At 48.8% G+C, this 13,853-nt stretch overlaps 1 protein-coding gene across 1 annotated transcript; it reads left to right on the forward strand.

The window, feature by feature from the left end:
- Positions 1-273: 273 nt before the first annotated feature.
- LOC124681748 (BTB/POZ and MATH domain-containing protein 2-like) lies at positions 274-959 on the forward strand (the record flags this gene model as incomplete). The annotated part of the gene is made up of 1 exon (XM_047216576.1): positions 274-959. A coding segment is annotated over one exon (686 nt), but the record flags the coding sequence as incomplete, so codon positions are not given.
- Between the last annotated feature and the right edge of the window lie 12,894 nt (positions 960-13,853).

Raw genomic sequence — 13,853 nt, forward strand, 5'->3', positions numbered from 1 at the left:
GCTAAGTGTTGGCTGTGGATGGGTATATATAGGGGAGGGCTTTAGTCCCGGTTGGCGCAGCCAACCGCGACTAAAGGCCTTCGGAGCACCTTTAGTCGCGGTTGGCCTGGCCAGCCGCGCTCAAGCCCACGTGCACCGGCTGGCCACCGAGCGCCACAGGCCCAGGCCTTTGGTCGCGGTTCGCCACACGAACCTCGACTAAAGACCACATTAGTCGCGGTTCCTTTACCTTCGCGACTAATGGGGCTTCCCGGAAGCCTGTTTTTCTACCAGTGTACGGAAAAACAACCAGCCGGTTAAAGGACCTGGAGGAATCGGCCTACCTCAAGGACGACGTGTTCAGAGTTAGGTGCGACCTAACGGTGACGAAGGAGATCTTCACGGGGCTCATCACGCCTCCCGCAGTCGTGGTGCCGCCGTCAGACATGCACCACGATCTCGCCTGGCTCCTCTCGTCCGGCGAGGGCTCCGACGTCGCCTTCGAGGTCGGCGGGGAGACGTTCCCCGCGCACATGTACATCCTCGCCGCCCGGTCCTCCGTCTTCAGGGCGGAGCTCCTCAGTCCGATGAAGGAGAACGCCGCCGCTCGCGTGCGGATCGATGACATGGATCCCAAAGCGTTCAGAGCTATGCTGCACTTCGTATACACCGACTCGTTGGCCGAGGGTAGCACGGTAGCCATGGCTCAGCACTTGCTCGTGGCGGCGGACAGGTACGACATGAAGAGGCTCAAGTTGATCTGCGAGGAGAAGCTCTGCAACAACCTCTGCAGAAGGACGGTGGCTAATACGTTAGCGCTGGCCGAGCAGCACGGTTGCGGTGCGCTCAAGAAGGCATGCTTCAAGTTTCTCACCTCTCCGGGAAATTTTAAAGCAGTTAGGGCGTGCCAGGGATTTCAGCACCTCAAGAGGAGTTGCCCCTCCGTTCTGGAGGAGTTGATCGCCATTCTTGCTCCGTGACATCTCTTACTAGCTGGAGAACTCATGAAAATTGGATATTGCCATCATGCTAGTATTTCTTTTTGTAGAAGATACTATTTATGCAACTACTCCTAAAGTTGGAGTTGGAAACACCACTCCTCAAACATATTTGAATCTGATTCCAATTGTCCCAAAGAGATATGCGAAAACACTTCGTAAACTTTCAAAATAGATAGGAAATATTTAGACCTGCAAGAGGTTTTGTTCATTATGCAGAAATCGTTTCAAAGCTACTAGAATTAGGGTAACTAGCCTAAGTGCATTGATTCTGCTCGAGAAATAAATCTATGGTTATATAATTTTTCAAAATATGTATTTCTAAACAAGTTGTTGATGTCATGAAAATATTTAAGAAAATGCCAGTATAATAGATATGAAGTGTCTAAACTATATTTCAGACTCCCTGATTGTTGAGATTGCATGCAGGTATAAGCAGGTGAGAATCAATTGCACAATTCGGAACCAGTGTCATACAGACAATTTTGTTGAACTAGGGTGTGCTAAGAACTTAACACTTATTTATAATGAATTTGTTTACTTGAGTTAACTCTTACTTTAGTTAATGGCATGTTGTGTTTATTGATATACAAAATTTAATATATTGTCTTGCTTTCAAATATGTCCAGAAGAATGGTAAGGTAAATAACCCATGTATAATAAGTTGCACATTTTTCCCATTGTTCCAATAGTTATCGTTACATCCAGTATTTAGTGTTGCTTTCATTCAATTTTAGTAGGTTTAAGATTTTTTATACTCTCTCTGATTCATATTTATTGACTAAACTTTGTCTAGATACATATGTATCTAGTCAACAAACACGTCTAGATACATTTGTATCTAGACAAAGTGGAGTCAATTATTTTGGATCGGATGGCGTAGAAAATTTCTCATTACAATGAATTTCATGAATATAAGTATACAATTATTGCCATATTAAAATTATGTATTTGATCCATTTATAATGTATCACTAAATATCTACAAACTTGGAAGAATGTTTAAATCTAACAAGTGAGTTAAACTAAGTTTCTAGAGTACGATGCTATCAAATTTGGGTGTAACTGCAGACACTTCTAGATTGTTTAAATGTCGACAATCCTTTTGTCCTTGTTTGACGGCAAAGCTTGCTACATCAAATATGCCGTTCTATTTTCTGGGTAGGGCAGGAGGACTGGTTTGGCATCGACCCACATGTGATTCGTGCAGTTCATAATTTTGCTTGAGTGTTTAAGGTTGAGCTCTATAAACTATAGCTATTTTCACTTCATTCTTACATTGACTATCTACAAGAAAAAAAGTGCATCCTTCCTAAATTGTGTACCAATTTCATAGACACCAATGTCTTTGCACCTCTCCAACGTGCTCGAACAATCAAAATCCTCCTAAAATCAACCCACTCTAGTAGGATATATGTACTCCTCCGGTTCACATTCATTGACTCAACTTTGTCTAGACATAGATGCATTTAGTCAATAGATACATTCGTATCTAGATAAAATTAAGTCAATTAATTTGGATGGGAGGAAGTATTACTTCAAAATTAGTAAATTATAATATGGACAAAACAGTGTTTCACTAGTTGTACTCTGAAGTCTGGACTAGGGTGGCCTGCAACAAATTTGCAATTTTGACCATGTCAGGTGGGTTTATTAGACAAGCGGTTCACGGGTTGTTTGTCAGTCCTGAACATGGTACCTGAGCTTCTTCACACTCAAAAGCCTCTAGCATCTAGTCTTTGCCCGCTGATTACCTGTTTGCTAATCTGATGTGTATGAAGGGCACATTGTGTTAAGTGCTTAGTGTAAGTGTAAAATTAATATACCCTGTAAAAATTGTTGATATGTAAGTTTGTTTAACCTGAAAATCCCAATGCATAATGCTACTTCTTACTATATTGCTTGGGCTTGTTACTGTAGTAATGATATGTACGGGCTAGGCCTCTACGGACAGAAGGCCCATGATCGGCCTTAAGGGTAGCCCTGGCATCTGTGCGGTATAAAACCTGGGATACACTCAAATTTATTCGCTCGTCGTCGCACTTACCCTGGGTTTGCCTAGGGGATTTCAATGAGGTTTTGCACCGCCACGAGCATGTGGGAGTGCAGGAGAGAAGTCACGCGCAAATTGAAGGATTTCGTGATATGGTTGACGTATGTGGGTTGCAGGACCTAGGTATATTGGCCCTAGTTGGACGTATGAGAAGAAAGTGGCGGGAGGTACCTATTGCCGAGTTCGGCTTGATCGTGCCGTGGCATCCGCTGACTGGTGTGCGCGCTTCCCATTGGCGAGTGTTCGTCATCTGACGGCTGCGTCGACTGACCATAGCCCTATACTCCTTTCATGGGAGGAACTGACGCGGCCGCCCCGTCGGCGCGCGGAAGAGAAACTGTTTAGGTATGAGATCATGTGGGAGACCCATGAAAGTTTCGGCGCAACTCTTGAGCACATTTGGCAACAGAGAGGAAAGGCAACAACCCTGGTAGAGCTCCAGGAAAAAATTAACGCTGTAACGGGTTCTCTCCGGAACTGGAGTTCCACGACCTTTGGTAGTGTCCGGAAGGAGAGCCGTGAACTCATGGAGGAACTTGGTCGACTTCGGAATGATCCTGCCCGAGTGGGGCCAACACATGCAGAGATCAAGATTGTAGACCGCTTGGTGGAGATTGATCACCGGGAAGAGGTGATGTGGAGACAACGTTCCAGGGTCCATTGGCTAGCCGAAGGCGACAAAAATACCCGTTTTTTTCCATTTGAGGGCTAGCCAAAGGAAGAGGAGAAATAAAATCTCTAGTCTCCGTAGTAGATCGGATGGAGAAACGACGGATGACCCGTTGGAAATGGCTAATATTACTAACGATTTCTATCGTGATCTATACAGGTCAGAGGGCACAGAGGATATGGAGGTGGTGCTCGACACGGTTCCTCGCCGTGTAACGCCTGAGATGAATGAGGGGTTGATCTCGACCATCACTACTGGCGAAGTGAAGGAAGCCCTCTTTCAGATGTTCCCGACAAAAGCGCCGCGGCCCGACGGACTCCCAGCACACTTCATTCAGCGCCATTGGGATTTATGCGGAGAGGAAATCACAACAATTGTTTTGCGTGTTCTCCGTGGGGAAGATGACCCAGCAGCTTTTAACAAAACTTTCATTGTTCTTATTCCGAAAGTTCCAAAACCCGAAGAATTGGGTCAGTTTCGTCCTATCAGTCTGTGCAATGTCATATATAAGATATCATCTAAAGTTCTTGCAAATAGATTGAAGAAGGTGTTGCCAGATATTATCTCTGATGAGCAGTCTGCCTTCGTTCCGGGAAGATTGATTACCGACAACATCATCACAGCATATGAGTGTTTGCATTTCATGAAGAGAAATTAGGCGGTCAAACATAGGTTCTGTGCACTGAAGTTGGACATGAGGAAGGCATATGACCGTGTGGAGTGGAGATACCTTGAGGCCATTGATAGCGTGCAAGACACACGTCCGTTGGGAACCCCAAGGGGAAGGTGTGATGCGTACAGCAGCAAGTTTTCCCTCAGTAAGAAACCCGGCGCCAACGTGGAACCTGCACAACACAATCAAAGTACTTTGCCCCAACGTAACAGTGAGGTTGTCAATCTCACCGGCTTGCTGTAAACAAAGGATTAGATGTATAGTGTAGATGATGGTGTTTGTTTGCGAAGAATAGTAAAGAACAAGTATTGCAGTAGATTGTATTTCAGATGTAAAGAATGGACCGGGGTCCACAGTTCACTAGTGGTGTCTCTCCGATAAGAAATAGCATGTTGGGTGAACAAATTACAGTTAGGCAATTGACAAATAAAGAAGGCATAACAATGCACATACATATATCATGATGAGTACTATGAGATTTAATCGGGACATTACGATAAAGTACATAGACCGCTATCCGGCATGCATCTATGCCTAAAAAGTCCACCTTCGAGTTATCATACGAACCCCTTCCGGTATTAAGTTGCAAACAACGAGACAATTGCATTAAGTATGGTGCGTAATGTAATCAACACAAATATCCTTAGACAAAGCATCAATGTTTTATCCCTAGTGGCAACGGCACATCCACAACCTTAGAACTTTACATCCATCGTCCCGAGATTCAATGGAGGCATGAACCCACTATCGAGCATAAATACTCCCTCTTGGAGTCACAAGTATCAACTTGGCCGGAGCCTCTACTAGCAACGGAGAGCATGCAAGAACATAAACAACATATATGATAGATTGATAATCAACTTGACATAGTATTCAATATTCATTGGATCCCAACAAACACAACATGTAGCATTACAAATAGATGATCTTGATCATGATAGGCAGCTCACAAGATCTAACATGATAGCACAATGAGGAGAAGACAACCATCTAGCTACTTGCTATGGACCCATAGTCCGAGGGGTGAACTACTCACACATCGATCCGGAGCGATCATGGCGATGAAGAGACCTCCGGTAGATGATTCCCCTCTCCGGCGGGGTGCGGGAGAGCGATCTCCTGAATCCCCGAGATGGGATTGGCGGCGGCGGCGTCTGTGGAAGGTTTTCCGTATCGTGGCTCTCGGTACTGGGGGTTTCGCGACGAAGGCTTTAAGTAGGCGGAAGGGTAGGTTTAGGGGCGACACGAGGGCCCCACACGACAGGGCCGCGTGGCCAGGGCCTGGGCCGCGCCGCCCTAGTGTGTCGGCGCCTCGTCGCCCCACTTCATTTCCCTTTCGGTCTTCTGGAAGCTTCGTGGAAAATAAGACCCTGGGCGTTGATTTCGTCCAATTCCGAGAATATTTCCTTTGTAGGATTTCTGAAACCAAAAACAGCAGAAAACAGACAAGCTGGCTCTTCGGCATCTCGTCAATAGGTTAGTGCCGGAAAATGCATAATAACGACATATAATGTGTATAAAACATGTGAGTATCATCATAAAAGTAGCATGGAACATAAGAAATTATAGATACGTTTGAGACGTATCACAAGACAATAAAGTAAAGTAAAGCAAGATGCTACGCGTAAAGCACACGCCCGTTGGGAACCCCAAGTGGAAGGTGTGATGCGTGTAGCATCAAGTTTCCCTCAGTAAGAAACCAAGGTTTATCGAACCAGTAGTAGTCAAGGATCACGTGAAGGTCGTTGGTGACGGAGTGTAGTGCGGCGCAATACAAGGGATTCCGGCGCCAACGTGGAACCTGCACAACACAATCAAAGTACTTTGCCCCAACGTAACAGTGAGATTGTCAATCTCACCGGCTTCTTTGTAAACAAATGATTAGATGTATAGTGTGGATGATGATGTTTGTTTGCGAAGAACAGGATAAAGAACAATTGCGGTAGATTGTATTTTAGATGTAAAGAATGGACCGGGGTCCACGGTTCACTAGTGGTGTCTCTACCATAAGATAAATAGCATGTTGGGTGAACAAATTACGGTTGGGCAATTGACAAATAAAGAAGGCATAACAATGCACATACATATATCATGATGAGTACTATGAGATTTAATCGGGGCATTACGATAAAGTACATAGACCGCTATCCGGCATGCATCTATGCCTAAAAAGTCCACCTTCGGGTTATCATCGAACCCCTTCCGGTATTAAGTTGCAAACAACGAGACAATTGCATTAAGTATGGTGCGTAATGTAATCAACACAAATATCCTTAGACAAAGCATCAATGTTTTATCCCTAGTGGCAATGACACATCCACAACCTTAGAACTTTCATCACTCTGTCCCCGATTCAATGGAGGCATGAACCCACTATCGAGCATAAATACTCCCTCTTGGAGTCACAAGTATCAACTTGGCCAGAGCCTCTACTAGCAACGGAGAGCATGCAAGAACATAAACAACATATATGATAGATTGATAATCAACTTGACATAGTATTCAATATTCATCGGATCCCAACAAACACAACATGTAGCATTACAAATAGATGATCTTGATCATGATAGGCAGCTCACAAGATCTAACATGATAGCACAATGAGGAGAAGACAACCATCTAGCTACTGCTATGGACCCATAGTCCGGGGGTGAACTACTCACATATCGATCCGGAGGCGATCATGGTGATGAAGAGACCTACGGGAGATGATTCCCCTCTCCGGCGAGGGTGCGGGAGGCGATCTCTGAATCCCCCGAGATGGGATTGGCGGCGGCGGCGTCTCTGGAAGGTTTTCCGTATCGTGGCTCTCGGTACTGGGGTTTTCGCGACGAATGCTTTAAATAGGGGGAAGGGCGGAGTCGGAGGGCTGACAGGGGGCCACACCATAGGGCGGTGCGGGCCCCCCCTTGGCCGCGCGGCCCTGTGGTGTCGGCGCCCCGTCGCCCCACTTCGTTTCCCTTTCGGTTTCCCTTTTGGTCTTCTGGAAGCTTCGTGGAAAAATAAGACCCTGGGCGTTGATTTCGTCCAATTCCGAGAATATTTCTGTCGTTGCCTAATCGACGGTACCTCGGAGGAGGGATCCTCACGAGGGGGAGAAGGAGTAGGGGCCATAGGGCGGAGTGCACACGGGACGGTGGTACGCGAGTTACCCAGCTTCGGAACACCTGCACGATGACAGGGCCCTCTGCTGCTTGTCTGGAATTATCTGGGCGCTTTCGCGTTGTTACAATGAGTTGTGGTTGTGCCTCTAGGGCTCCCCGGATCCGGCTTATAAAGGCGCACGGATCTAGGGTTTACATGGAGAGTTCTAGCCGGATTACAGACAACCTAGCTACGGTACAATATCTTGCCGTACACGTCATGGATCCGCCTTCCATATACATCGTACTGGATCCGGGTTCCTCATGGGCCTCCATGGATCCGGGTTACTCCTAATGTCGGTACGGATCCGGCTTCGCGATCTCGGGCCGGACTTCTTCCTTCATGATCAACGGCAAGCTGGGCCGCCCAGATGAGCCGCATGCCTCATCACCGTCTTTGGGCCACCCGGGCTTGCCGGATCTAGGCACTGTCGATGGTACACCCATGAAGTATACCCACAACAGTAGCCCCCAGAGTTCTTCGAGTTTCACCTGCTGTTTCCGCTTTGCTGGTCCATCATGATCTCCGGCAAACGTTGGTAACGCGGAGAAACTTGGAGAGCTCCAACTTTGCATTTTTCCAACTTATAGCCGGAAAATGCTCCCATCCCGCGGGACTTCATCCATCGACGTTCCAAAGAACATTTCCGGGTTACTCCCTGCTCGAACGAGAGACAACTTATCCTCACGGAATTACCCGGAATCTTAAAAGACTCAAACGGTTCCGGAAATCCTTCATCTTCAGATCATACTTAACAACGGAAGTTCCACATTTCCCGCGCTAAATTTTCGCAGATGCAAATCTTCAACCGGAATTTTCGGGAGTGCATGGTTAAGTTACCTCCACGTCGTTTTACCGCAGTTGACCTAAACACGTGTCATCCATCCAACGGCGTGACCGTTCAGTTTCCACCGTTGGATCCGGATCCCGAATCTCCGAGCGCGGCCTATAAATACCCCGCGGCCCGGTAAAAATCCATTCTTTTCACCCCTTCTCACCACATCGTCTTCCTCCTCGCGCTGCGCCGCCCGCCAGATCTTGACTCCGGCGAGCTTCGCCACGGTGAACTTCGCGCGCCGCCAAACCAAGGCTCCCCTCGCGCCAAGATTCCCACGTTTGAACGAGAAATTCGCTCCGCCGCCGATTCGTGGTAACGCGGGACGATTTCCTTCAAGTTCGGCGACCTCATCTTCGCCGGAGACTCCGTCGAGTCACCGCGCCATTAGCGGTAAGTACACCGGCCTTGTAGAAGACAACCTAGTGTGAAGATAGACTTAGTGATCCGGGTACTCAAATACTTTGTATGGGTGCAGCCGGAAGCATGCCACTCGAATCGTCGCATTGTGCTTGGTAGCTCTCCGAGTAGCCCGGATCCCAACCAAATAGAACCCATATGCCCGGATCCCATATCATTCCTGCCACCATATGTTTCCGACATCGAGACTAGCTCAACCTTTTTCCGCATCTTCCGGCCACCGCTCCAAGCCGGATCCCTACCCTCCAAGAGCTCCAAGAAGAACTCGAGGGACAAGCTCGGATGGCGGCAAGGTGCGGGAGGCGAGAAAACAAGAGGGCGTCCAAGGCCCGGATCCGCGAAGGAGAACGGGGTCAATGGTGGCCTTGCGCAACTACCGACGCGGAGCTTAGAGAGCTCCAGAACGAGGGCATGATCTCCACCCATTGGAGTTTCACTCGTGATTCCGACGTCCCCAAGCCAGAAGCCGGAGAAATTGTCATGACCAAAGCTTGGGTGGAACGCGGACTTTCACTTCCCTGTTCTGAATTTTTTCTCTCCATCCTCAACACCTACGGGCTCCAGCCCCACAACATCTGCCCAAATTCATACCTTCTCTTGTCCAACTTCGTGACTCTCTGCGAATGACATCTTGGGATCCGGCCAGATGTCAAGTTGTGGCAATTCTTTTTCCGGGTGAAGAAAGAAACCAAGGACAAAGCAATGGTGAACTGCGGAAGCATGACATTTATGCTCCGCCCTAACCGCATGTATCCTCCCCACGACTCTCATGAATCCGTCCGGTACTGGAATGCCGGATGGTTCTATGAGAAGAACACTTCAGTTCCGGAAGTCCACGAAGGCCTACCCCAATTCATCAACGAACCTCCGGAAGAACTTGCAAGCTGGAGCTTCGTCCCTTCACTCGCCCTGACCCCAATTTTGGAGAAGGCTGCGCGGAGAATCTCCTGGCTAGTCCACGACGGACTCGGCCGGAGCCCAGCTCACACTTAGGCTGGTTCTCCCGGAGAATCCAGCCTCTACGCTACAACGCGCGCTGATGTGCGCTTATACCGGGCGGACGATCTTCTCGGGTTACCCGCCACGATCTTCCGGCCGACTCTACGAAGAGAAGGATCAAGACGCTGGTGAAGATTCCGAGGGGCCATCAGGTCCCGGAACTGTTCAAGGACATTTACACGAACGACCAATGTCCTCCGGTAAGCTTTGTTTTTTCTGTTGCTTCAAACTCCACAAGTTTTTTTGATGTTTAACTTTAACTCTTGTTCATTTTCCTTCCAGCTCAACACTTTGGCGGAGGAAAGCTTCCGCACCATTCTTCGCGTCCCCGTCACCGGCGACACGGCGGAGGAGGCTCCGGAAGACGACGAGGAGGAAGAGGAACAGGCACCCCGCAAGGCGGCCCCTCGACCTACAAAGCGTCCCCGCGCCAAGGCTTCCGCTCACGAAGCCGGAGCTAGCGGCGGGCCTCAGCCAAGAAACCGAAGACGACAAAACCACCTCCGCTAGACTCAAGGAAAGCGGAGCGTGCGCGTCTAAGGATGCTCTCAACGGCTGGCCAAGGCACGCGCCCCATCATCCCCGGCGCCCCGTAAGTTTCCGAACATGATGCAACTTTAACTTGGCGAAATTATCTCTTATCTAAACCCTTTCACTTGTTTGCAGGAATCCAAAAACCGCTGCCACGCGGACCACCAGCCAGGAGCCCATCACAAAATACATGAAAAAATCTCCGGCTGTTGGTCCTTCTACTCCAGTTCCACCAAGTGCCTCCCACCCAACTCCTCAACCGTCTCCCCCCCAGGCTGATCCATCTCCCCCTCCTGCCGCAAACACTCCGCCGGAAATAATTCCGGTTAGCAGCGGGCATGGGGGCGGAGAAGATCCTAAGGCCAAGGGTCCTGCCCAAGAAGAGGCGGAAACACAAGGCCAAGGAGAGGCTGAAGTCACTTCTTCCGAGAAAGGCTGGAGAGGGCGGCGGCGACATGGTCGTTTTTCCGAAGAACTTTGGAGATCCGGCTGACACCACTTCCACCCCCAAGGCGTATGCCACTAAGTTTTTCAACAAGCTGTCCGAGGCGGAGAAGTGGGAACTTGAACAAGACCTGCTCAATGCCATGCTGAACAACGCCTGGGGTAAGCCTGACGCCGCAACCTCGGAAATCCAGGACTTCAAGAAGGATGTCGGCCAGTTCTTCGACAAGCTCATCTGCAAGCAAAAGGTACTCCCCAGTAGCCCCCAAGCATGTAGGCGGAAACTCAAATAATAGTTAGCGCTTAAATGCTTAGAGAAATATTACTTCCGGGAAAGTTTTTAGAATGGACCGAGTAGCCCCCAAGCATTATGGCGGAAAAGTTCCGGCAATGATGCTTTGAAAGAAACCACCGCTACGGGCGGAATTTTACTCCTGCCTTTGTTGAATTTTTACGGGAACGACGGGCGCTGCACTACGAGCTGCACAAAAACATTGCCCTGCAGCGCCGCGTTACTCTGAGTCAGGCGGAAAATATCCGGACTCTGAAGGATGAGAATGGGGGACTGGCTAAACAACTGGCGGACGCCCAAGGTTGGTTTCCGCCTTCTTCGTTATTAACCAAATTCCGACTTTGAACTTGCTGTTAACTTATGTTATTATAGGCGCATCTTCCTCCCTTGCAACAGCTTCGTCTGAACTTGAGAACCTGCGCTCCTCGTACCAAGAGTTGGAGACGAAACTAAAGGAGGCGGAACTTAAGAAAGAGCAGGCCGAAAAGCAGCTGGCGGAGAAAAACTCCGAGCATATCAGGGAAAAGGGTGAGCTGGAACTGAAAAAGAATGCTGATAGCGAGACCATCAAGAGACAGCAAAGAGAGCTCAATGGACTCCGGAAATACATGGAGACAGCGGAGCATCACTCAGGACTTGCTCAGCGAGAACATCTTGGGTAAGACATAGGAACCTTGTCCAGATGTGCTCCGACTTTTACTTTGTGCTCAAGGCTGCATGCTTATATCCCGATTATCTTATGCGAGCCACTTGGTTATACGGAGCAGCGCCGGAATTTGTTCCCACGGGATGACCTTCTTCAACTTGCGGGCGATAGTTGCAAAGATCTCATCTCCGCCTCCCGCAAGATATGTTATAACTTATCCATCAAGAGGAGCCGCACTTGCAACGTCCGGAAACTTGTTGGAAAGATGGATGTTCTGCAGGAGCTAGTGACGGATGCTGCAAGCATCATCGGCCCGGCGCATGTTGCAATGGCCTTGACCATGTGCCTAGCACATACTCCGGATCTTGATCTTGATGAAGTGACCACGGGCGTTCCTCCGGATGCGGATGTTAATGCACTCCTGGATGCAGTGAGCGGCTACGACACCCGTATCGCGCGTAGGATCCGTCATGATGAATTCTACGACAAGGTTGTTCTTCCTGCGGACGAGCCCTTGGAAGCTGAACTTCGAAAAGAGCTCGACGCGAAGGCGCGACCTGCGGAATCCGGAACCCAATTCACCTGGACCAGCTCCAAGGACACTCCCCAAGAGGAACCCAAGACCAGCACTGCAGCTTCCGAAGAAAAAGAAAGTGAAGAAGACGTGTCTTCTCCGGCCGAAGGCGCCAAGGAACAGGATCCAGAGGGCAAGACTTCTCCGGCTAAGGGGGAATGAAAACTTTTATTCCTGCGGGAAAGACAAATGCATCATTTTGGCCCCAGCGAGGGTTTGTAATAAGACTTTAAATTCTTAAGTAGCTAGGAAACGAAACAATTATGCATGGGCGGAAACAACTTATCCTGCTATCCTTTAATATTATTCTGCATGTTTCGTTTTACGTGGGAAAGCAAGTGCTGACTTCGTTGTTTTCCGGCTTGCCCGCTTGACCTTCCGCGAGCCGGAAAACCTTAGCCGGAAACGCTCGCCAGCGGCGACGAAGCCCAATGACAATCCGTCAATAACCGCGGAAACAATCCCCCAAGCATAGGTGCCGGAAATCGCTACTAGGAATCCACGAGTTCGCAACAGACAACAACTTAATCGGAAAACTTAAGCTTACGTCCTAAAGGACGATTTTTGAAAATCACAACTTTTATACACGCCTAGGCGGAAGTATCCAGCTCTGCGGTTTTAGTCGGAAAACATACACGATCTAAAAATGAACAAGTAAAGGAGGTAAAAGACTCAAAGAGTGAACCATAAGCTTTATTTCATTGATCATGTATAACTATTACAGAGTTTTGTAACTCGGAAAAAATATGCTAAGTGTAGAAAGGACGTAGCTGTGCGATATTCCAAGGGCGATCTGTTTCATCGTAGATGTCATCCGGATCCTCACGCTTGCGTTTCCGGTGCCAATTAGCAGGTCTATCCCTCGGCTCGCGGAAATCGACAAGGTAGTACGATCCGTTGTGAAGCACTTTGCTAACGACGAAGGGTCCTTCCCATGGAGATTGCAGCTTATGGTCTTTCACCTGTCGAAGGCGGAGGACCGGAGTCTCCTGCCATGAAGGAGCGTTTCCGAACTCGGCGAGCTGTGATAGCGTCGGAGCCTGGCTGGTAGATGGCGGATCGGCTGGTCAGCTAAGTTCAGAGCTTCCTCGATCGGGTCCACGAGATAGCTGTGCGGCCTCATCGAGTGTTTCTTCATTGTAGGCGGAAACTCGCGGTGAATCGTGGATGATGTCGGAGGGAAGCACGGCTTCGGATCCGTATACCGGGAAAAATGGGGTAAACCACTGTTGATCTGTTAGGGGTGGTTCGTAAACTCCACAAAACAGCTTCCAACTCATCAGCCCAAGCTCCGGCTGCTCGTCGCAGCGGTTCTTCAAGGCGTGGTTTGATTCCTGATAATATTAGGCCGTTAGCCCTTTCAACCTGACCATTGGATTGTGGGTGAGCCACAGATGCAAGGTCCAGCCGTATCCCCATTGTTTCGCAATAATCCCTCAACTCTCCTTGAGCGAAGTTTGTGCCATTATCTGTAATTATGCTGTGCGGGATGCCGAATCTCATCACGAGGCTTGCGGACGAATTTTAGTGCCGTAGCACCATCGGCTTTTCTCATCGGCTTAGCCTCGATCCACTTGCTTGAACTTGTCAACGGCG

The sequence above is a fragment of the Lolium rigidum genome, unplaced genomic scaffold, assembly GCF_022539505.1.
Source record: "Lolium rigidum isolate FL_2022 unplaced genomic scaffold, APGP_CSIRO_Lrig_0.1 contig_54755_1, whole genome shotgun sequence".
Lineage (NCBI taxonomy): Eukaryota > Viridiplantae > Streptophyta > Magnoliopsida > Poales > Poaceae > Lolium > Lolium rigidum.